At 47.6% G+C, this 25,279-nt stretch overlaps 1 protein-coding gene across 1 annotated transcript in view; it reads right to left on the bottom strand.

Moving 5' to 3' along the window:
- Positions 1-2,102: 2,102 nt before the first annotated feature.
- Positions 2,103-25,279, bottom strand: part of SLC6A5 (solute carrier family 6 member 5) — a 53,890-nt gene continuing 30,713 nt past the window's right edge. Inside the window, exons 9-15 of the mRNA XM_068554895.1 lie at positions 23,183-23,307; positions 17,815-17,927; positions 16,946-17,077; positions 15,895-15,994; positions 9,465-9,565; positions 4,899-5,066; positions 2,103-2,258 (exon numbers count right to left, since the gene is read on the bottom strand). Of these exons, the coding sequence (XP_068410996.1) occupies positions 2,103-2,258; positions 4,899-5,066; positions 9,465-9,565; positions 15,895-15,994; positions 16,946-17,077; positions 17,815-17,927; positions 23,183-23,307 (895 nt within the window). The remainder of the gene's footprint in view (positions 2,259-4,898; positions 5,067-9,464; positions 9,566-15,894; positions 15,995-16,945; positions 17,078-17,814; positions 17,928-23,182; positions 23,308-25,279) is intronic.

Here is a 25,279-nt window from a genome sequence, read left to right as displayed (position 1 = left end):
CATCGGATATCAATTGGAGAGGCTAATTTTTGGTACCACTATGCAGAATCTGCTACAGCAAAGGGGGCTTCTCTACAGTATGGCTTTCTTGGGGAAACCAGTGTTAATGGCGGACAGGTCACTATGGGAAACACTGGGACAGGGGAAGAAGCCACAACTCAGCTTCCTAAAGCTAAGTCTAGGGGAAGCTTAGGATTTAGTCTCTGTGATGGATTCTAGTAAGTTCTAGCTTTGGGAGGTAAGCAGAAGAAGAGAACGAGGAGGGGAAAGAACAAACGTGCCCTGCAGACAAAAGAGATGAAAAACCTAAAGTTCGAAACCCATCTTTGTCTCCTTTTCTGAAAGTTTCCACAGGCTACTCTTGAAAACCGGAAGTTCACGTCGGTGTTGGCAAATGACAACAATATTTGCCCCAGAAAAGGGAGAGCTCAGTAAGATGAGTTGAGATTTTCCTTTTTCCTTAACAAATGAAGTCATTTTTAAAAAAGTGTTACTTTAAGGTCTGTTGTTGGGTTTCATTACTGTTTAACAGGATGAAAATGTCACATCAATATACAAGATTTGAACTGAAAACTTTGCCTGAGACCCTGTAATATGAAGACAAACAAATAAGAAAATGATTGAAATGGTCTCCCCTAAGGAAACAATTTTAGGTTTAGATATTATAACTGTAAGGGAAAAAAAAAAACCCAGACTACACTATCCTACACTCACCATCTCTACAGTGATTAATAAGATATTTATAAAGACAGAAAACACCACTACGAGTACACACTACGTGAACACATATCACATTATGGAAATCTCATATATGCATGTTCAGGATACAAGAAGATAATAAAGGTTACGGCTTCACCAACCTCTGCAGACATATGATTTGCTCTCATTAGAGTGCGGTTATGAGTACTGTGAATTGGGGACTCTTAAAATTGAATTAGCTAAATGTAGTCTTAAAAGCTATAGCTTTAATTAGCTCACTTGCTACTGACCTAACCTGTACCTATCAGAAATCTCTGTAAATACAGTGACCTAAAATGTACTACCAGTGCAGTGAATATTGTGGTTGCTTTCTCTTCAACTCTCCATTTCTTTGATTCTATGGCCACAATCGGCATTGACTGTGAATGAAAAAATGATGAGTAAAAACCGAGACATTATGTCCTTTAAGAGTTTGTGTCTTATATATATAATATATAGACAGAACCAGGGTAAGTCTTGTTTTCTCAGAGGCTGAAAGACAAGGTAGCTACAGCTCATAGAAAGACATTTAGAAGAGAAGAAACATGGAATGGTGACATTGAACCACAGTGCTAGACATCATGGAGAAACAAAAAGGGCACTCTGCTATGAATGTACAACTTTGGGCACAAATAATACGATGCAGAGGTGGAGGAAAGGATCCAAAGAATTCACAAATATGGTTATTCAAAAAAAAGACAACTGAGGGGAGAGAACCAACTCTTCACTGAGATTTGCAGTTTGCAGAGAGAAAGCATCTGAGTCCTTGGTACACTTGAGACAGTTGGTCCAGATGAAGGAAACAGAGCCCCAATCATGAATGGAAATGGGAACTCCACCACCTTGGGTGTGTCCAAATCCACCGGCTCGTCTTACTCAAAACCATTTTCTGACCACTGCCGACCCTCCAAAGGTACCCAGTCCTGAACTTTGTGTGTCAGAATAAAATCACTACATTGCTCAGATGAGTCCAAACTAACAGTCTGGTTATCCTGCCGTTCTGCATAAGCCTGACTGGCACCACCAGTGACAACCACAGAGGATGCTTCTCTACTGACCAACGCACACACATCTACTTGTGACTTCGCTGGAAAGCGCTCCCCTAGTTGATTCGAGCCTGCGGGGTAAACCCCACCAGAAACTGACAGCATGGACACAGGCAAACCGCTCTTCAAGTGGTCCATCTAGCTCCTGGCTACAGCATGCGACACTATGTCCTACTTTTCTAAGTCACCACTCTCGTGCACGGGTATGAACCGAGATGTGGGGAGAAAGAAGAAAAATGGGAAGAAAGCTGGGGAAAACATTAGGGGAAGGCAGGGAGGAGAAACGGAATCAAGTCTGGGCCATCCCATGCCATCGGACTAGCACTGGGTACCCAGTTCCAAATCCTTCACTGGCAGTTTGAGTCCCAGGGAAGAGGTTCCCAAGGGGTCGATCATGTTCTTGTAACGCTCCCCACGGTGCTGAGCTAAGAAGGGGCCCCAGTCCGGCTGCGGCGAGCACACCAACTTCAGCCTCTGCAAAGAAGCCAAAGACACACAGGGTCACAGAAGCAAAGCACCCTCTTCCCCCAGGCACCACCCACCCATCCCCAAACTGGGTGTGACCACATTCGCCAGAACGCCTCCTGGAACCAAGAGGTCCCCCACCAAGAGAAGCAGTTAGGAAGATCAGCTCCATTAATTAACAAGGCCAGGGATGCATTTAAGGGGAGACTTAGTTTAGTTCACTTGAAATTATTTACATCACCCTGCAAGCAATATTACAGTTGCCCAGGGTTTGCCTTGCGCAAGATGAAAGGAGAATAAAGGGCCCAGATTTTAATTATACATTTTTTTCCCTCCAAATGGAGAGGATCTACAAGCTGCTCTCTCCACTGCCAAACGCAGTCTGCAAAGGACATGTACTCACTTTTGTTCTGTAGCCTCAACAGTGAGTTGTTACATCAAAATAATTGGATTTTGTTTAGCATATTTCCCCAAAGGATATAAATGGCCGGAAAAAAAAAACCCCTCAACCACAAAGATACATTGCCAAGAGTGAGCAAAGATTTTAATTATCTGTTGACAAAAATATACGCTTCTGACTTGGTTCAGAAGTGTGGGTTCTTGCAGGCAAGCTAAAAATAATGGGAATGTCTCTAATCTGTCAACTGAACCTTTCATGGAAAACATAATTTGACTGGAGCATTTTCTAGAAAATTAAAGAAAACATATTTCTGACTACATAAGAGGGAACAAGTATGTGTTTATTACCTATTAAAGGGAAGCTGCTTCTTATAGCTGTTAGTTTAATCTCCCCTTAATCATCAGTTTGCAACCTTTGTGCCCCGAACCAACCATAATAAATGTATTTTGCTGACTCATCAGTTTAGAGGATTTCAGCCTAAGACAAAAGTAGCAGAGGCTAAAGCAGCTTCTGTTCAGAGGGAAAGAGATTTCTGGGCCAGTGGGTAGGAGGTCCATCTGAGGCTCGGGCAAGCCATCCCTGGCGGTGAGGGGGCTGAGTCAATTTACCTTAAGGAGATAACAGACAATTTCCTGAGGATGGAAACTGGAACACTGCTTCAGTAAGAAGACGCCTGCATCTCCCTTTGTCAACTCTGCCTCCATCTTTAGTCCAATAAAAACAAAGGCCGCCTCCTCATCGCGTGGACATGCGTGTAAGGCGTTTACTCACATGCTCTATTCCCGTCTGCTTCTCCCCTCCCGAGCCTGCGAGAGATGCTCCAGGGCCCTCTCCTCCTCAATCTGGCCGACCAAGAGCAAAACCCACCCAGCTGTTCTTCACTACCCTCATCAGCAGGTGTTTCTTTGCCTCGGTCTAATCCAATGCCCCTCAAGCTTGAATCTGCATCAGAATCACCTGGGGGCTCGTTAAACCACGGACACCAGAGTCCTACTTCCCTGAGAGTCTAGTTCAGCGGAGCAGAGCTGGATCCTGATCGTTTGCGTTTCCAACAAGCTCCCAGGTGGTGCTGGTGCTGCTAGCCCCTGGGCCAGACCCTGAGCAGCACCGGCCTGGTCCAAGACGGCAGCCCTCTGGACCGCCAAGACAAGGCAGGGCCGATCTCTTCCTAAGGCGTCTGAGCACGTGATTTCTCATGAATAACAAAAGCCTGACCACACTTCACTGGTGGCTCAGCAAGTGGCAGTCCCCTCACCAGCCTCTCTGGAGTGAGGGTGGGGAGTCTTTTGCATTAGAAATGGGAAATGAGGGGGCTTCCCTGGTGGCGCAGTGGTTGAGAATCTGCCTGCCAATGCAGGGGACACGGGTTCGAGCCCTGGTCTGCGAAGATCCCACATGCCGCGGAGCAACTGGGCCCGTGAGCCACAACTACTGAGCCTGCGCGTCTGGAGCCTGTGCTCCGCAACAAGAGAGGCCGCGATAGTGAGAGGCCCGCGCACCGCGATGGAGAGCGGCCCCCGCTTGCCACAACTAGAGAAAGCCCTCGCACAGAAACGAAGACCCAACACAGCCCAAAATAAATTAATTAATTAAAAAAAAAAGAAATGGGAAATGGGTGCAGCAAGGGACTAACCGACAAAGACAACCAACATGCCTTATACCAGGCATGCCCTGGACCTTTCATTACATCCTTCGGGGATGGTGACATTTTCATCAGCTTGGACCCCTCAGCCATGCCTAACACAGGCATAGCAGGAAGGGGGAGTGATTTTAAACGTAATCGTAATAGGAGTTTGGGGGGAGGCACCTCGGACAGAGAGGAACATCAGGAAAGGGGGAATCTGATGTGTGGTGAAAAACCAAACACTGGGATTTAAGCTCTGGATGAGGGGAGAGGAGGGGGAAGCACCAGGAGAGAGGAGACACTCTGATCGTTTATTCCCCAGAGCCGTCACTGCTCTGAGGAAGAGCATAATATCAGCGTGGCCTGTGGACTGGCTGAGCCCCTCCATTAGCGGAATAATACATAATAAGTTTAGACTTGCTTTAATTAAAGACATTTCCTGTTTTGGAAAAAAAAAAATACATAATAAGAATGGGTTTAACAGAAACGGTAGCAACTGTAACCACTTAATCACCACGTCTCCCCTTAGAATAAGTTCACCAAATCTTTTGTTTTTTTAAAGCGCGGAGCTCTCAGAGCTTCTCCTCTGGGAGGGGACAGCAGGAGTGGGAGCTGATACAATTACCTCAATAAATCTGCCAGGAGCCAGATGCATTTTTATCACAAACATAATCGGGATCCAGATAACGGAACAGGCGAGCATTAGCCATCCGAGCACCATGGACCAGTTAGGGTAGCGGTAAGAGCCATAGGTCATGGGCTCCCACTGGTAAAAGCTGAAGCAAAGGATAAACTGGGAAGAAAAGAGAAACACACGCGTTAGGGTGGGGATGTGAAGTATTCCTTCAACAGTCATGTACTGGACCCCTGCCGTGAGTTGGCTGCTTTTTTGTCTATTATCTCATTTTACCCCCATAACGACCCTGAAAGGGAAGTATTATTACTTCATTTTCTAAATGAAGAAACTGGATTTCACAGAGATGAACGTGACACACACTGAGCCGCTGATGCTGCATTTGCCATCCCATAAAAACTGAGCAATGCATATGGGTGTCTATACACACAGACTGGCTGAGAGGACGATTTTAAAGGCTACACACCGAGGTGGCGGACGGGTGGAGGCAGGAGAGGGGACGGTGGGTGTTTTTAAGGAGAGGGGCATCTCTACTGCCTATAATGGATAACCAAGCTTTTGTAGTAAGGGAAAAATCCATTAGATTAATGTGAAAAATGAATCGAATCTACTTCGTTTTCCCCTTGAATGGGGAAGAGCCCATCCGCAGGAGCTGCCTCTAAAGCCGGCTGAGAGGTCCCCAAGCAGTGGCTGAGCAGGAAGTTTGGTCCTATAATCAGCTGTGGGACAAAGAGAGTGGAGGCCCAGCCCTCCCCTCAACTGATGCAAGGTGAATGGGCCTCGTCACCAACCCGTGAGCCGAGAGGCCGGGGACGGGCAGGCTAATCCCAGCTCTACCACTAATTGGCTGAGGGACCTGTACGTCTCAGACTTCTCTGCTATGTAACAGATCCATTTCACACCAGGTATACAACACAGGGATTTTCCGGGAACAACAGTGTGGTATTTACTCAGGAGAGTAAATTCAATTGGAAATTGAATGCAAACTAAGACCACTTGACTGTTACTGAAATGAATAGCCCAGTTTGCTTTTTTTTTTTAAAGAAATTCACGTTCTTTTATTTATTTATTTATGACTGTGTTGAGTCTTCGTTTCTGTGCGAGGGCTTTCTCTAGTTGCGGCGAGCGGGGGCCACTCTTCATCGCGGTGCGCAGGCCTCTCACCGTCGCGGCCTCTCTTGTTGCGGAGCACAGGCTCCAGACGCGCAGGCTCGGTAATTGTGGCTCACGGGCCCAGTTGCTCCGCGGCATGTGGGATCTTCCCAGACCAGGGCTCGAACCCGTGTCCCCTGCATTGGCAGGCAGATTCTCAACCACTGCGCCACCAGGGAAGCGCCCCCCATCACTTTTAAGAGAGGTGATGATGCATCGTCTGCCCGTTTCCCCCCATCACCGCACACTTTGGCTGGCAACAGTGACGCGAACCCTCTGAAGTCTTGCTTAGTGTAGCGGAGGAGGAACAAGGTGACAGATACGCTGGAAAAAGAGGCACCGAAAAGGACAGAAGAGGGGTTCTAACGCTCTAGCCAAGCCTCTGTTGGGGGAGGGGGCACTGCCCTCAGAAAATTGAGTTCTTCCCTTTATTCATCCCACCTATGGCAGCCTCCGCCTAGAACAATGTACCTGCCTAAGTCCTTCCCTCCTCCTCAGCTCTCTCATTCTATCCTAAGCAGTAAAAGAACTGCCTGAAAATGATTAGAGGGAATTATGCCAGGCAAGATAATATATGGAAGTGTTTTGGGAAAGTGTGAAGCATTAGACAAATGTAAGGCATCTGTGTGATTGCTGTAAAGCCCAGGCTGCCGGGGCAAGTGATTATTTCAATGCAACAGCAGTTCAATATATGGATTCGAAGCAACATGAGACTGAAGACAGTGGTTGAGAAAACTGCTCCTATAAGAGATATCTACTCTAGGCCCTCTTTTAAACATTTGCCCCTAGAGTTATAAGCTTTATTAACCAGTCTATTGGAAGTATGGCTTAATGTAATTATGGTAAGTTGCCCCGTTTCATTTACTATATAAATAGCAATACATCTGCTTACATGCGTGCATAATTCAGTAACGTGATCTGCCTATGTATACAATAATTGCACACAGAATATTTATAGCTCTATAAATCCATGAAGGCACATATAAAAAATGATCAATTTTATTTCAGGGTTTTTTAAGTCATTTAAACCCATAATCTCAGCTCATTCTAGCCTACTACAAGATAGCCGTGTTACAGAAGGGCAAATGGCAAAAAAGAAGGGTTAGCCTTGGTCCTTTGATACCCATTTCCTCATTACACAAATATCACATCAAATTTATCTGTGCAAACTTGGTCTTGCCATCAATTTCCCTCTGCCAAGTCAGGTTTGACAAAAACCCTGCCCTCAGATGAACCTGGCCATGAGAAAGGATAATTTAGCCACCGAGCCAGGGACCTCTCCACAGGTTTCTGAGGTGAGTTTTATAACGGAAATCGAGCAAAGCACAGCACAGTTGAGGAACTTTCTCAAAAAAACACAGCAAGTCCCTAGAATCCCTTTCCCCTGACATTCTGCTCCTAAAGAAGATTAGGATTATTTTAATCCAGAATTGGCCAAACTCCACTTGGAGATGAAAGCAACTAGGCTTTTAGAAATGTATTAGAAATGTATTTAGAAATGTATTATCTTGAAGCCTAGGTAGCCTTGGATTCCATTCTTATTCTGCCCCCTGCAAGCTTTGCGGCCTTGGGCAAGCTCCTTAGCCTCTCCAAGCCTCAGCACAGGCAACTGTAAAACGGGGGAAGAATCACCCACCAATCAGAGTGGTTGGGAGCTTGAGAGACATAGTTAATAAAGCTGCTACCTAATACTATATCTCCACAAGTCGTCCTGCTGATTATTATTATGTGATCTGCGTCTGCAGAATATAATAAGATTCTCTGAAGCTTTATCTCTTCCAAGACAGGAGGGAAAGGTCGGTAGAATCTGGAACAGATTCTAACTTTGATTCCACCCAAGAATAAATTGTGTGTAGTAGTAACTGAGGGACGTGGCGAAGCTCAGCAGAGATGGGGAACAGCGGGGAGGGGGGATCTCCCGTCTTCCTCCCAAGAGATGGGTAATTCCCCATCCTTCACACACACTTCAGTCCTGGATTCAAGAAACTGAAAAGTCTACCTTAGTCCTTTTCAACTCTCATGCCCCAAATCTGGTGGGACTTTTCAGACAAATTACAGATGTGGGCTTCTGTATGATGTCTTCCTGTCAATGCAGAGGGAGGTAAATGCTGAATGGTTTTTCTCTCTAAACTTCTGTCTTTTCAGAAAGAAATTGAGATGTTTTGATTAAAACTCACCCTGTGACAGTGTTTTTTTTTTTTTTTAAGGAAAATATATGTTTTCTCTACAATTTTACTGTCTTGTTTTCCTTTAAAGAAGCTGGTACAGTGTAGTAAAAGGGTCTTAATCTGGTTTCTAGTGCCACCTGCTGGGCCCAGAAGGAACTACAGCCAGCTTCCTGCAGCTTTTGCCCAGATGACACCTACAAGCCAGGGAGGAAGAGAAGGAAAGGCAAGGTCTCTGTCAATTACTGTGCTTGGAGAGTAGATGGAGGCAAAGCCAGGAGCTGGGGCACAATAAAGGAGGTGACAGGATATGCCTGTAAGTCCCTCTGCAGATTTACTGGCACATGAAGGGCTCTGATCTTTAAGAAGATGAATGTCAGATGATCTCAAAATGTCATCATCACACTTGAGGATGATAAGATAGTCCTCAAAAGCAATAAAAATGAACAATAAAAGTCTAACTTCTGCTATACATATTAGTTGTAGAGTAGCTGTGTTGAGCAGTGTTTAGGATTAAGTGTTCTGGAGCCAGACTGCCTGGGTTTGAACCCAGGCTGTTGCTAATTATAGTTGTACAATCCTAGGCAAGTCACATAACCTCTGGTTGTCAGTTTCCCCATCCGTAAAATGGAGATGATTATAATACCAACCCCTCAGAGCTGCTGTGAGGGAGAGACGAGGTGATACATATAAATCAGCAGCCCCCAACCCTTTTGGCACCAGGAACCAGTTTCATGGAAGGCAATTTTTCCACGGATGGGGGTGATGGTTCAGGCAGTAACACGAGCGATGGGAAGCGATGAGGAGCGGCAGAGGAAGTTTCACACACTCACCCACCGCTCACCTGCTGTGTGGCCCGGTTCCTAACAGGCCACAGACCACTACTGGTCCTTGGTCCAGGGGTTGGGAACCCCTGATATAAAGCACTGTGCACAGAGCGTGGACCCCAGTTAGCACATGGGAAATGTGATCACGCGAGGCAGACTGATATAATGGGAAACGTTCCATAGGGAAGCTCCAAACTGTGCATGCATCCTTGCTCTGCACCCGACCAGGCAGGCACCTTTAGGCAAGGCGCTTCACCTCTTCACATCTGCGTTTCCTCAGCTGAAAGACACGAGTAATACTCATCCTACCAGCTCCGCAGCCTCATGTGTATGTAGGCACAGGTCTTGTTCAACATAAAGCATCACATATGCACGCAAGGTGCTACCCACGCAATAAAGCACACGGTCCTTACAGTTAAAATGGTTGGAGTAACAAACGCCCAGCAGACTTTCCAGAAAACGTTTGGCTGGAATCCAATCATCATCTCGATATCTTCACAGAACCTCTGCAAGCCTGCAAAGAGACCAATGGAGATCAAGCATGAGGTGCAATGGCAGGGGTGAGGTGGGGCAGGGGACAGCGTGAGAGCCTCTCACTCGAGTGCCGTTGGCTGGGACGGCCCCATCCTGGTGTCGACGTGACCCCTATTTATGCAGGAAACCATCAGACAAATGACTTGCTGCCGGGAAGATTAAGGCAAATGGAACATTTAAATAGATAGTAAACACCCTCTGCAGTGAAGTTCAAAGTGAGATGTCATCCCACCATGACATCTAAAAAGCTCCATCCCGGCCTACCCCGGGAGTCTCCACACTGCCACAGCCTGGCATAGTCACCCGTGCGGCTGTTTTTGAAGGTGGGCTCATGGGCTCAGCAACCAACTCTGACAAAGCCAATTAAGATTGTGATCGATAAGCACAGTGTGTTAGGAAAGCCTTGGGATTTTGAGGGAGACTCGCTGCATGTGTCTTTTTACCCTTCACCCTCACAAGGACACTCTCCCATGAGTCAGTTTATCTCTGCTCTATGTAAGATGCTACGGGCAGGCAAGAACCAAAGTGAATGCCACGTGGCCATCACCCACTTTGTTGGAACTCAGAGGATTGTGGTCTTCTTGGTCGCTGATCAACATAACTACATAAAGTAAAAAGCAGACAAGAGAGTTATTCTCAGGGCCCCGCATAACCGGCATCCACTCTCTGAAAGGAAAAGCGACAGAGGATGTTTGAGGAGGGAACGGTTTCTTGTATTGTTTCCTGAGCTCATCAGAAGCACGGCTTTCTCAGAACTGCGGGATCGCTATGCTGAAGGCAACTGAAAGGGCCCCAAGTTCAAGCCCTTTCATAGTCGGCGGTTCTGACTGGTGGCCCCAAATCATGGGCCACCACAGGCAAGAACCGCACACTTTGAGCAGCTGACCTGACCATCTTTGGGTTTGTTTGTCTCCTTTCATGTCATCAAACACCTTGAAGCGAGTGGCCTCTGGACACTAGACCCTCTGGGCATAAGTGAGGGGTGAGAACAAAAAAAGAGACAAAAGTCAAAGATGAGGCCCTCAGAAACACACATGAGATCCTGAAAGCAGGCCTCTGTTCTTAAAAGATTCTAAAAATGTCTATTATCAGTATCAATCCAGTTACCAGGCTATTAAATCATCCCCAGGAGATGACGGTGCGCAGCTCGCCTGGGGAAATTGATGTGGCAGGGTTCAAGGTTAGACAGAGGAAGACATACAGATAGCCTCCTACGGGAGGAGGGGGGTGGCAGTAGAAGTGCTCAAGCTCCCCCAGAGGGGACCAAGAGCTGGACCCAGAGCTGTAGGAAGGGGTGGATGATGGTGGCCCAGTTTCGGCAAGAGGCAGTTTGATGCTGAGGTGCAGTGCTGGGACTGAAGGTGAGATGGCTTGGTTTCCAGAGTCAGCTCAAGCCCTGGAAGTCAGCTCTCCCCGTGGGCCTCCCGCGGGGGCTCTGGACGACAGGCTTCTGCCTTCAACAGGCTCCAGGTCCCTTGACTGCTCTGCTTGTTCCACAAATGTGGCCCCCCAGATGCAGCCCAGGGACACCGGCTGGGAGCCACGAGGCAAGCCTCCCGCCTCTTGCTCATTCCTGAGTCAGGCTCTCCAGTCCCTCCATCCTCTGCCTGCTCCAGCTCCCACCCAGCACAGCCCGCCCACGCCCCGACTCACGCCCAAGTCCCCACCTGAGTCCTTTACAGCCTCAATGTCTACCTTCCCCTCCGGCCTTTGTTCATATGGCTTCCTCTGCCTGCGCTATCCTTCCCGCTGGTCCAGATCCCTCTTCAAGGCTAACTCTTTTTATTTTTTTTATTGGAGTATAGCTGCTTTACACTGTTGTGTTAGCTTCTGCTGTACAGCAAAGTGAATCAGCTATACGTATACATATACCCCTTTTTTTTTGGATTTCCTTTCCATTTAGAAGGCTAACTCTTGATAGAGGACTTGATCTTGGGGCCTGGAGCATGTGCATGGAGACTTGCCTGCAGCATGACCTTGAACCTGGAGGGGTAAGAGAGCTCCAAAAGGGATCAGAGTAACTGTTTCTCACTGAATTAGCAGAAAAATAGCAGGAAAAGAAAAAAAAAAAAAAAGTGGTGAACTCATAGCAACTGTTCTAGATTCAAACCAACAGATTTGGTGCCCAGAAATGGGCCCACCACAACCTCCATATAACCAGCCAATCCCGAACTGTTAAGTCAAGGACCTCCTTCAACCAACCGATCACTTTCACCCATGCAACTTTGTGGCTTTTGTCTTTATGAACCGTACCCTTGCCCTTGGTCTGAGTATGGTCTTCCAGGGGCTGCTCTCCCCACTGCGTGGCCAGGGCCAGCCTCCTAGCCTGTGAGCCAAGCACTCATACAGGGCCTGGTGCTCAGAAGGGCGCCACCCCTGGATTAATCTTAATCTCTCCTGTCGCCATCTTGAAACTCTTGACAATTTTTTAACACAGGGCTCCACATTTTCCTTTTGCACTAGGTCCCACAAATTAGGTCTCCAGTCCTGTGTGTATCTCAAATATTATTCTCTTACAGTTAACGTAATGTTTTGGCTGCATCTCTTGGAGCCAAAACCCTATGTGTGGACTCAGATTTTCCCTGCCTTGGTTAACAATAAACTCAACACTAAGTCTCATCTTTATCTACTTTTATATTCTTTTATCTCCAAAACTCCACCTTCTCAAGTTTTTCTGGCTACCCTGGCCCTCCTTTATCTCTGGGCAGCAAAAGTGCACAGCTGAGATGCACACCTTAGTACTGGCCTTCTTCTCAATGTACGAAGTAGATTTGCTCTTCCTGGCAGCTAGTTGGAAAGATCCGTGAATATAGAAAACTACCTCTGCCCTCCCCACTTTCCTAGAAGCATGCAGGGCATACAGTGAACACTTAATAAATACCTGTTGAGGACTTCGCTGCCTGCCAATGCAGGGGACACAGGTTCAAGCCCTGGTCTGGGAAGATCCCACATGCCACAGAGCAACTAAGCCCGTGTGCCACAACTACTGAGCCTGCGCTCTAGAGCCCGTGAACCATGACTACTGAGCCCATGTGCCACAACTACTGAAGCCCACGTGCCTAGAGCCCGTGCTCCCCAGCAAGAGAAGCCACTGCAATGAGAAGCCCGCGCACCGCAACGAAGAGTAGCCCCCGCTCGCCGCAACTAGAGAAAGACTGCGTGCAGCAATGAAGAACCAACGCAGCGAAAAATAAATTAATTAATTAAAATAGGTATTGCTTAAAAAAAAAATACCTGTTGATTTACTCACAGGCATTTACCTATGTGAGTTATGAATGGACTGAAACCTCTTGTTCCTAATGTTTTCTGAACCCCAGCAAGTGGAGCCGGGGGAACTTACACCCTGAATGAGAGGTGGACAGTGACATTTCAGCCGAGAACACATGTGACGATGGAGCTCAGGGAGGGGGACCAGAGAGAAACAAAAGTAAGCTTGAATTTGTGGGGTTCCGGAGAGATCATGTGTTTTTGTTTTGTTGTTTTGTTTTCTTTTATACTAAAAACAAAAACAAAAAAACTTTGAGGCGTTCAGCCTGCAGGATGGACAACCAGAACTGGAGAATGACATATTCCATCCTGTAAACGTCATTGCCTGTGTGACTCTAACATCCCTCACGAGGATGTGGAGAAAGACAGAGTGGGGGTAGGATGTGAAACAAGAAACTGATCAACATGGAAGAAAACAGATCAAGACAATTGAGCATATAGTGATTTGGGGGAAATGCACAGTGTAGAGCCAGGCAGATAAGCAGGCAGCAGGGCTTTGTGGTGGCAGGTCAATCCTATGGTCCCCCCAGCGAGAAAGTCCCTGTATTGGCTCCCAGGAAAATGCAAATCACTTCTTCAAAGCGACTCTATTAGGTAACAGTCTGTTAAAGGGATTGTCCCTACACCAAACTCAGGGAGTGCCACTTTTCTAGCTACCTCAAACCCAAATATTGGCCTTTGAAGAGTGTTGCCTTGAGAACCTGAATCAGATATTTTGATCTAAAGATAAAACTTGAAAATTGTACCTACTGTATTTTAAATGTTTGAATGGCAACCTCTAGAATCTAGACTCTAGAGATCATTAGAACTAAGAAGAAAACACAAATCTCTGCAATCCACCTACTTATTTTTCAAATTCAGCAGCCAGGATGGGGGGGAATCAAATCAGTCGGGTTCATTTTCCCTCTTCACAGGTTCATGTTCAACCTCCTTAAACTAACCTTGCATTTGTTTGGGGCCTCATCATCTCAATAAAGAATCCAGTGTCCTCGGGAGCGTACATTATATATTTGTGCAGGCTTTTGCTTTCACCTCTAACAATTATGTTAGCTTATCTCAAATATTTCTTCTAAGAGTCCCTTCTTAGAATTCCATCCAGGTCCAAATCAGAGGTTCACACCCACATCCGACACAGCAGGAGTCAAGTTCACCCTGAGCTCAGCACAGAGTCCACCTGGACCTGGAAGCTGGCCCAGCACCAGCCCTCTAGAGGCCAGGCGATTTCCTGGGTGGTCCCCAGGAAGATTAGCAGAGCCCAGGGAATGAAGCACTCAGGACTTATTTTTTCCTTCAGAACCAAAAAATCTACCATCAGTTTTATATGGAGGCTGGGGGGAGCTACTTAAGTTCTAAAAATAGAGATGTTAAAAGGTTTCTGTTTTAATGATGCTTGTAAACCACACTGAACAGCCCTGTTTTATTGGAAAGAATTGTGCAAATGTGTCTTTTGTGGCAAATAGCAGCGAGGATACAGACAGCAGAGGAGGTCAATGAGATGGCTTCCTGCACCTGGGCCAGTGCTGCAGTGAAGAGCTTTCCTGACTTTGCCAACAGACCATCTGGTGACTTTAGCTTATATACAGACCCACGAGGGCTTGAGTTTCCAAAGGAGGGCCCCAGAGGCCTCTCCATGGCAAAGCCTTTGGTATCTGGGCAGAAAGTTAGGATTGTGGTAGATTGGCTGGGCTTCTGCCACTCTCTGCTCAGGTAGGAAGCTCTTTGAAGCCTCACCCTAAATGCAGGTCCTCAATCACAGTGTCACTGCAAGGCTCCAGGCTGTCTCATCAGCCCAAAGTGTTGGCAGTTTGGCCTCTGATCCCATCACGACAGCTGGCATGCCTGCCCACTTCTCTAGCCAGAAACTAAACTCTCCCTGCAGGGGGATGTAATCTCCAGCTGAGACAAAGTTCCCTTCTGCCAACACCTAACAATGACTACAGTATCTTCCTGTTTCTAGGGCACCTAACGTTTACATGAGAGGTTTCCTTTTTCTATTTTGATTCCCCATCACCCTCCATTTTAATGCGTTTTTCAGGCAAGCAAGAAGCTGCTGAACCCTGATGGACAGGAGGCTAACAATTACATTAAAAGCAAGATGCTCATACCAAGGACATCCTGCATCCAAGTGATACCCTGCCTTTCTTTTTACCATCTCCTTTTGGTCCTGAAGTACAGATGGATCATCTGAGTTGGCATTTTTCACCTTCCTGGTATTTGCTAAGGAGGCCTTATCTATATTAGGGATGATTCTGAGACTTCGAGGCACAGGGAAGTCAGCAGTGCCTTGAACCCAATAGGACTTGCTTGTGTTGACCGGCGGCGCACACTGCACACAAGGAGCCCAGGAGATCACCCGGTGAGACCCCCTCCCCCGCACGCCCAGATACCTCCACGTGAAGGGCAAAGACGGCATCTGCTGACTTACCATTCCTGTTCTTCTAGATAATGGCCCTGATGATTATGGGATGCAGGTTGCTATGGTGATATTAAGAAGGGTTAATCTGTAAAGGAACAGGCAGTTTCTTCCTGGGAAAATCTGGGGTTGAGATCTTGTATCACAGGCTCCCATGATGCTAATGAAGTCTCCTAAGGATCTGTTAGGCCTGTGTTCTCTTTTCTCACTAAAGTATCCAGGAACCAGCCATGACGCTTCTCCTCACCTCAAGCTACAGGAAGACTGCAGCTACTGAGACCTCAAAATGCAAAAGAAGCCTTCCCCCGCCACCCAATCTGGCCATTGTCCTCAGGCATTAACGACGGTTCACTTGCCAGACCACACCCAAAGGCATGTCCTGGTCCTAGCAGTTTCTGGTACAAAGACTACTGAGTTTCACCATCAGCCGTCTTTTGTTTCTCTATTAAATCTAGACCCCAGTGGTCCTGAGGCAAGCTGGAAATAAAGGTACAGCTCTCTTATGTTTCCTAAATAGCTGCAATGAAGCCCTTTCATTGTCTTACAAAATACGGGAAACCTGCTTGCCATGGACGCTTGGCAACCGACACTAAGTTCTGCCTCAGCATCAGGCACAGTGGTTCCCTTACCGTACACATAGGAGATCCCCACGAGCTCAAAAATGGCAATGATGACGAGGGCGTAGGAGGCGGCATACGTGTCCACAAGCTGAAACATGTAAATTCCACCCTGGTAGGGGAGAGAAACAACCGACATCAATAGGCCTGGATCTAGGCTGTCTCCCACTTCTAGCAGTCAATCCTTCCATCCTGAGCAGGGTCAGGTGCAAACAGGAGTCAAAGGATCTCCCCTCCCCTTGACATCAGTAACCTAACGCTGGCCAGGTATGTAAGCTGGGGGACTTGCCGTGTTAGCAAAGCAGTCCCTGGAAAGACTCCGAGCTAATCAATAGAACAAGCCCAGAAAAGTGATCTAACATCTTACTCTTAAAAGGCAAAGGTCAGCATCTGAAGATGTATATGTGAAAGTAGCCAGATTGCTTCATTTTTGCTTTAAGCAATAGATGACCATTTCTACCCATATACCTGCATGTGACTGACCTTCATGTGACCTTTAGGTGTCTCTGGGCACTCCTCAAGCAACCCGTTGCATTTTCAGCTCACTCTTTAAGTCTCTCTACAATAGATGAGGCTTAGAGACCATCTCCTTTCAATCTATCATTTTCCAGATGAAGAAACCAAGGCCCAAAGTAGTGACTCGCTCAAGGTCACAGGGACAGCAATATATATATATATATCTCAGGTAAGCTAATACTCAACTTACCAGACACTCAGGACTAGAAGGAACTCAAGTGGCTATAAATCTTGTATATGACAGGTAATCAATTTCTCTGGTCAGTATTTTCATGTATTCCATTTTCTTAAAGTAGGACACACCTGTCTCGTTGGCTCAAGAAGGCTACATCTCAATTACGAAGATGCTAGAAGTATCATTAGTAGCCAAGGTGACATATTTTCCTCTGTGGTAAGAATCCCTAATGAACTGATGCCATCTACATGGAAATGGCAATGATTTGGCTGTTGTTATAAGGTCCGGGAGCTAAGAGTAAAAGGCTGGAGAGCCGTCAGGCCCCCCTGCAACCTGCCCCCATCCCAAGCCTGCGCCCAGCAGGCAGCTTACCTGAGTGATCATCGGGAAGCCCATGATGAAGAAACAAATGCAGCAGCCCAGAGTAAAGACTGGCTTGTGTGTGCGCAGGTACTTGGGAAACTCGTCCGAGATGGAGGTCACTATGGTCTCGATGGTGGCAAACTGGAACGATGCCAGCAAAGCGACACCTGAGACACACCGCCCAACCCCAAAGGCTCCAAAAAGCCCTTTGTGTTTCCCATCAGGCAAAGTGGTATTTGTATGAGGTTTGGGTTTTAGGGTTGCATTCCCTCGATGGGTCTGAAAGACTTTGCTGGGGTCCAACCCACAAGGCCAGCGAGGGGAATCCAAGCAGGATGTGGGCCTTAGAGCAGTGTTTCCAGCCCCCAGAGGCTGCACTCATACCCATCCATCAGGACACTTTAAGCTTCACTTTGTATTCATGAGATGTAAATTCCTCGCCTCCCGTTTAAATAGCATTTGATCTTCTGCTTGAGGAAAAACCCTCTTTGCACCCAACTACTAAACTCTGAGTGCCTGTCAGCATGATTTGTAGTAGTCTCAGCCCCAGAGCAATTCCCCTAAAACTGACCTCATATTATTTTCCCTTATTCAGCCCCAAAGAACTTGCTTTGGCAAAATGACACCAAAAGCAGGAAGTACACAGGCTAAAACTTGCATGGAGAACAGAGAGGGAGAGAGCACGGCTCCTTCGCCCCATCATCTGAGTCACCCACAAATGCAAGGTTATCCTGAGCCCTGGACAGGTACCTCACCATCCCTACATCCCTCAGGGAAACGTTTAAGTACCACTAAGCTCAACCCCATTGCAGGCTGGATGCAAGACCCAGGACAGGAGTCTTCAGGAGAAGCAGGGATCGAAGCGGGGAGGGGCTCACCATAGTGTCAAGTCCAAGAGTGAGGAGCATCAGGAAAAAGATGATGGCCCAGAACGGAGAGAGGGGCAGCCTGGTTAAAGCCTCCGGGTAAACCACAAATGCAATGCCTGGCCCTGGAAGGAACAAGACACATGACTGCAAACAGGTCCAGCTCAAGGCCACCTCTTCCTGGAAGCCCACAGGGTCCTCTCTCCATGGAAGCCCTGAGTTGTTAGTTATCACATGCTGCTCCTGCTATTTGCTATGTTTTTACTCCTCTCTATCCATTTCCCCAATTAGATCTCAAGCTCCCAGAAGGGAAGGACCAGGGGAATTAGGTCCACATCTCAGGGAACTCAGAGGAGAAGCTCAAAAAGAGTGCCAAAGCAGAGACTCGGGGCCAACTCGACTCTAAGGCCAGGCTGTTTCCCATGCAAATAACATGAAAACCTCCATCTTTGTGTTCATAAGTTGGGGGAGAATGTAATAATTACCCTCTAGAACAGTGGGTGATTTTGCCCCCCTGGGCACATATGGCAATGTCTGGAGCCATTTTTGATTCTCATAACTGGGATGTCATGGGGGATGATTACTGGTGTCTAGTGTGGAAAGGCCAGGGTTGCTGCTAAACATCCTTCAATGCATGGGACAGTCCCCACAACAAAGAATTATCCGACCCAAATGTCAAGAGTGCTGAGGTGGAGAAACCCTGCTGTAAGGGTTAAACATGCCCAGAATGACATCGTTTCCCCATTTTGTTACCCTTCTTCCTAGTCACTCCTCCAGGAGAAGCCATTTACATAAAACATGAATCAATCTAACACTTTTAGGAATTTGCCCTATAAAGGCTTGGTAAAGATGGGGCTACATCAGTCCACAGGTAATTAAGTGGGGAAGAGGGAAGCATGATATAAGAGTTAAGAGAGTTTGGTCTCTAATAGTTAGACAGACCTGGGTCCAAATTCAGACTCCATGACTTGCCAGCTGTGCAACCCTAGAGAAGTTACTTAATTTCTGTAAGCCTCAATCTTGCCCATCTGTAAAATGGGGATAACAATAGTTCCTCACAGGGCGGTTATGAGGGACAAATGAGGAAACGCACGTAAAGCACTGAGACCAGTGCCTTGCACATCATCAGCACTCACAGAATATTAGCTTTTCTTAGGGGTGGACAATGAACTTGGAAATTAGCAGCTCCGATTCCAGTTTTCCCAAGAATATCACGTGTGGTCTTGGTTGAGGATGTCTGAGCTGCAGTTTTGTCTGCTAACATAAAGCCCCACCAGCCGTTCCTATCTTCCTCACAGCCTCACTGGGAAGATGGCTAAAGACCTGGTAGTTGTGAATTTCCCTGTAGGTAGAAACCTAGATGATAAGGGGCAGAGACCAGGGAACGTCAGGGTAATCCACAGCCAGCGCACGTCTGGAAGCCAGAAATCGTAGCTCCTGGAGTTTTTATAACTCAAGCATAATGACACTTTTTTAAACTGGAATTCATCAGGTTGTTAGCTCCCAATGTTGCCTAGGGCTTTGGGTATTTAAAACATAAAGCCTGGAATGCCTAAGATACCCCCGCTCGATACATTTATTGAACAGACAGTAGAGACAGCCTCTGAAGGCTCCCTGAGTGAACCATAAAAGAAAAATCTGTATTAAGCTACAGTTCAAAATAGGTCTCAAATGCAATGCACTGAAGAAGCCAGTTCAGTGTCCGGAACACCAAGGAAGCCAGTTCAGTTTTGGCCCATGAAGTGGTCGAGAAGGTCTTCAAATGGCCACTGCCGGAGGACCTCGGCTCATTGCTTAACAGGATTCTGGCCGTTTGGGCTTTACTGCTTTTTCAGGGAGGGGAATGATTTCAAAATATTCGGCCTGTTTCCATTTCAGCAGCCTCCCTAAAGTATGCAGGGTAAAGGCATCATTTTCAGCAAACTCCATTTATCCAAGATGGCTAGAGAGTGGATTTTTTAAATACAGTTTTAGAACATTTTGTAGAGTTCAGAAAGATGGACTGTCCGAGCCACGGTGGAGTTTTCCCCGGGCGAGGCCCTTGCGTCTGATGGAGGCTGAGTCCTGCCTCCTTCCTCTGCCTCTGGGAGGCAGCAAGGCCCAGTGGGTGGACTGCAGGCTCCTCTCCCCCATGGGCCAGAAAACTGGCTCTGCCTCTTACTAGCTGCGGGACCGCAGCTAAGACTCCGGACAAACCTCAGTTTCCTTATCCGTACAATGGAGATAATAATGGCACCTACACTCAGGGAGTTTCTGTGAGCAGTAAGTGTGTTGATACAAGTAAAGGGCTCAGAACAATGCCTGGCTGTGGCGAGAACTCAGTAAGCATTGACCATTATTACTCTTCCCATGAGAGGGGATCAAAGGGGTTCTGCGTGCCAGCATCTTGGGCGGGGCCCCCAGAGACCTACAGTGACAGCCTCCTTGGTCCTAGAGAGCCACTGAAGACACAACCAGGGGCTCCGGTCAATGGACCCATCACGACCTGAAGCACACGGGGAGTGGTTACTCTGCTGAGAAACCTACTACATGTGGACGCGTTCTCAGAGGACGCAGCACCGGAACCCTTTCCTGTGCCTTTGGAAGGATTGGCATCCAGGTGACAGACAGATGGTGGGACGGTCAGTCCAGTTTGAGAGCGTTCATCTTGATCAGCAGGGTCTCTGAACTATGAGGGGGTGAGGGAGCCAGGGCAGAACTTCCTAGTGGCCTGGTTACCTGAGAGTTACCACCTAGACCTGGGACTCTATATGCAATACGCACCTCTGTGTTCCTCTGCTGTGGTCTAACCGAGTCTTGCCGCTAGTGGGTGAGCATCTCGGCAGGGCTCTGAGTTGGATTCTGACCGTGAGTCAGTGCTCCCCAGGTAGCAGTTGGCTGGGAGATGACTCTAAAAGGCTGACTTCCCAGCAAGCTCCTTCTCCGGCGTAGATGCCTGAGAAGACCACACCCCCTTCCCTGTGCCCATCGTAAAAGCAGAGGACAGCTTGGTCTCATCACCAATCCCACCCTCAAGCCCCCAGAAGCTCTGATACGGCCAAGATTTGGGGTAATGACTTTGAGCCTCCCTTACAAGGGAGCTGTAAATGAAATGGACTAGGGTTAGGTCATTAAAGAGAACCTGCTTTTGGCTGAATACCAAAGCACAGTTACTAATGTTGGGTCAGCAAAAATGAACTGAATGTCCACGTGCCAATGTTGCCCAGCTAGGAGAGCTTGGGGCTGGCACCTAATGCAGGCCTGACCCCGATCTCTGTATTCTGCAGAGCCTCCATTACAACGGAGGAAATTGGACAAGCCTGCTAATCACATATAAGAATGTATGCGAATTCAGAAGACCTCCCGGACCACTGCCCCTCCCTTGTGGGATGAGACCCACTGTCCCTGCGCTGGTGACAATGAGAAACTACCAAGTACAGTTGGCCCTTGAACAACACAGTTTTGAACTGCACGAGTCCACTCAGACATGGATTTTTTTCAATCGTAAATACTACAGTACAACACAATCTGCAGTTGGTTGAATCCATGGATGCGGAGGAATTGCAGATTCAGAGGAACTGTATCTACGAAGGGCTGACTCTAAATTATAACACGGATTTTTGACTGTATGGAGGGTCGGCGCCCCTAAACCCTTGCATTGTTCAAGGGTCAACTGTATGAACACAACACGTTAGAATCTGTGAGAAGTACTCCTCTCTCCCTGTTAAAATCAGAGGAAATGAAAAAATTCTGAAAAGGGGAAGTTTCAGAGGGAAACAGGCCATTTGTCTGATGCTTTTTATATAAACGAAAAACAAAATTTAATTTGGGTTTTAGCAACTTGTGCCCCCAGATCCCTTTCCTGGGGCAGGAAACGTTCAGAAGAGTTGACGAATGTGGCCCACATCTTAAGAATCACTATCTCTGGCCACTCGGCCACCGGTTCACAAGGAGCTCAGTAATGTCACAAAAATAACAGAACACCTCAGATCTGCTGGCAGGTGGAACAGGACGTACCTGCTCCAGCTACGCTGCTGGAAGGAAATGAGGACAGCGTGGGTGGTACAGGCACCCCGAAAACAAAGCCTCCGCCACTCCCTCCCTCCCCCTCACCACCTCCCTGCTCCCCAGAAGGTTTAAATTTTTCAACCAGGGAAGGGCATTTGCTCAGCTCTGGGACCTCTAATTTAGCGCACTGCTGCAGAACCAAAATCCCTGGGGGTCCAGCACCCTCTGCAGGGAGAGACAGCTCCCCCCCACCAACAAGCTGGCTCTTTAACCCTTTGAGGGCTGCAGTGCACCACCAGCGCCGCTGAAGCAGTAATTAATTATCCTTAGGGAGCCAGGAGACAGCCAGCGGCCCACCAAGAAGGTGACATTGCTAGGGCCTAGTTCTTTCTCGTGCTGGCGTCTGAGCCATTATCTGAGACTTGCAGTGAGCTCCTTGAAGAAAGATAACTGCACAGAGAAGTCACAGACAGGTCCACACTCTGGATCGTCTGGGCCCACAGCCCTGTCCCCACAGCCCCTGGCACAGTCCCTACACCACGGCAGCCCATAAATGCCTGATTACAGAATGCCCGTCACGATAGACAACGCCACGATGAAATCCCTCAATCACTGAGACCTGCTCAGCGCCCAAATCCTCTGTAGAATAAGGCTGGGTGGAAGTAAAAAGTTAACTAAAAATATTACACACTGTCTACAAGATTCTGTGCTAGAAATATGGATTAAATGAGATAAAAAAGGAGAGCTCTCTGTACACTCCAAAGGGACCACACAAATGCTAGCCATTAATAGAGGGATCACTTGGGCAGAAGGTAAACATTTATTCCACATCCCTCCCACCACCGCCGTCCAACCTTTCCACCCACTGGGGAAACAATTTGCAGGGTCTGCATTGTGAACTAAGCAGAAGACCCCGAGAACACATCTGACCTAACAACCAGGAAAGTGCTTCATCAGGAAAAGGCTGCTCTTGCTAAGCATTAGTGTTTGGTGCCTACAGAGCCCTCGGCAAGGAATGCCACCCTGAAGCAGGTTGTGCCTACATCCGCTGCAGGAGCATTAGTTTGCCTAGAGAATCCTCTCCCCGTGCCCAACAGGTAGAGACCTTACTTCTGCTGGAGCTGAGTTAAGAGAGGACGGGAAAACAAAGGAAAGGAGAGGGAAGCAGGAAAGGGGCCTTTATAGACACACCTCTGGGGAAGGACCGGCCAGATCTAACCCTGCATGAGCTTCAGACTCCAGCTGTTCTGGGTCCCTCCGCAAAGGGGGACCTAGGCTGTCCCCCTCTCCAGCCTGTTCCAGAAGGCCAACTTCCTAGCATAGCATAAATGAGGAGCTCAGGGTGTGAACCTGGAACCTGCCCTACGACAGCAGGGTGACCAGCGCACTGTACCTTGGTCTGCCACGTTCTCGATGTTAACCTTGCGTTCATTGGCCATGAAGCCGATGACTGAGAAGATGACGAAGCCGGCGAAGATGCTCGTGGCACTGTTGGTGCAGGTAACAATTAGGGTGTCCCTGGGAGGAAGAGACAAGTTTGCCAATAGGCGTGCTTTGTGAGGAGGAAGGGATAGGGGAGGGACACGTGAATGTGTGCTCGCGTGTTTGTGTGCCCATGTCCACATGCCCATTCCTAAATAGGAATAGGAACAGGCTGGTCCTGTTCTCTCTTATTCACAAGGAAAGGAATCACCAGTCCTGACCACAGGCTCTCTTGGGCCAAGTGGATAAGCACCAAAAGACTCAAAAAGCTCTCCCTCCCCTAACTGCCCTGCTCCAGGGCCTCTGGGACAGAGCTCTGGCTCCACCTGCCCGAGAACTGGATCTCCCCTCCTGGCAGTGGCAGAGGTAAGTCTGTCCATCAGAGCAGAAATTGAGGGGATGAGGCCTTTTGCAGAGTCCGAGACAGGAATGACGTATGAGAGAAGAGAAGGCGGTGGGACCAACAGATGCCACCAAGCATGAGAACAGCCTGGGGTTGGGGCACACGGGCCTAGAAGGGCAAGGGAGGCGGGGAGAGGAGAGAGACCAGCACCTCAGTGCCAGCGCCCTCTGCTGGCCATCGTTCCCGGCCTGCCCTGTCCATCCCAGACACAAGAGAGGGGTCACAGCTAGATGGAGCCGTGAGGCCAAATTCTCTTACATGTTAGAGGCATGACCTTGACCAAGTCACTTCCTCTCCACTCTGACTTTATTTATTTATTTATTTTACACATATCCACTCTTTTTTTTAATTCTTTTCCCATATAGGTCATTACAGAGTATCGAGTAGAGTTCCCTGCGCTATACAGTAGGTCCTTATTAGTCATCTATTTTATATATAGTAGCACATATATGTCAATCCCAATCTCCCTATTTATCCTTCCCCCCCTTACCCCCTGGTAACCATAAGTTTGTTTCCTACATCTGTAACTCTACAAAAACTTCTGTTTTGAAGATAAGTTCATTTGTACCCTTTTCTTAGATTCCACATATAAACGATATCATATGATATTTGTCTTTCTCTGTCTGACTTACTTCACTCAGTATGACAGTCTCTAGGTCCATCCATGTGGCTGCAAATGGCATGATTTTGTTCTTTTTTATGGCTGAGTAATATTCCATTGTATATATGTACCACATCTTCTTTATCCATTCCTCTGTTGATGGGCATTTAGGTTGCTTCCGTGTCCTGGCTATTGTAAATAGTGCCGCAGTAAACAGTGCATGTATGTTTTCAAATTATGGTTTTCGTCAGATATATGCCCAGGAGTGGAATTTCAGGATCATATGGCAGCTCTATTTTTAGTTTTTTAAGGAACCTCCACACTGTTCTCCATAGTGGCTGTATCAATTTACACTCCCACCAACAGTGCAGGAGGGTTCCCTTCTCTCCACTCTGACCTTAAATGGTGGCAATGACTCCACCTCCCTCACAGGTTGCTGTGCGGACAGAACCAGATGAGGCCTGCACCACACAGAGCCTGGCACAGAGCAAGTGCTCAACCCACCTTGTCCAGGACCTTAGTTTACTGATGGGGAAACTGAGGCCCAGGGGAAGGTAATGGGCTCATAATGGTAGGTTCGGATTTGAACCCAGACTTCCTGCCCGTTAGCCACACCACACAGCCTCATTTCTAACAAAGCCAGAGCAATGCTTCCCCCTTGGACGATGCTCAGACTGATTCTCGCGGGTCATAAGTTAATAAGCAACTATGACCAAAGAAGTTCAGACACCTTAGTCTGGCATTCTAGCTGTTACGGGCTGAATTGTGTGCCCCCAAAATGTAAATGTCGAACTCCCAACCCCCAGTTCCTCAGAATGTGACTGCATTTGAAAATAGGGTCTTTAAACAGGTGATTAAGTTAAGAGGAAATCGTGAGAGTGGGCGCTAATCCAATATGACTGATGCCATTATAAGAAGAGGAGATCAGGGCGCACAGTGGGAAGACCATGTAGAGACACAGGGAGAAGACGGCCAGCTACAAGCCACACAGAGGGGGTTCAGAA

The sequence above is a fragment of the Eschrichtius robustus genome, chromosome 11 (genome assembly GCF_028021215.1).
Source record: "Eschrichtius robustus isolate mEscRob2 chromosome 11, mEscRob2.pri, whole genome shotgun sequence".
In the NCBI taxonomy this organism is placed as follows: Eukaryota; Metazoa; Chordata; class Mammalia; order Artiodactyla; family Eschrichtiidae; genus Eschrichtius; species Eschrichtius robustus.
Note: the sequence above shows the minus strand (reverse complement) of the source record. Positions and strands in the feature narration are given on the sequence as shown.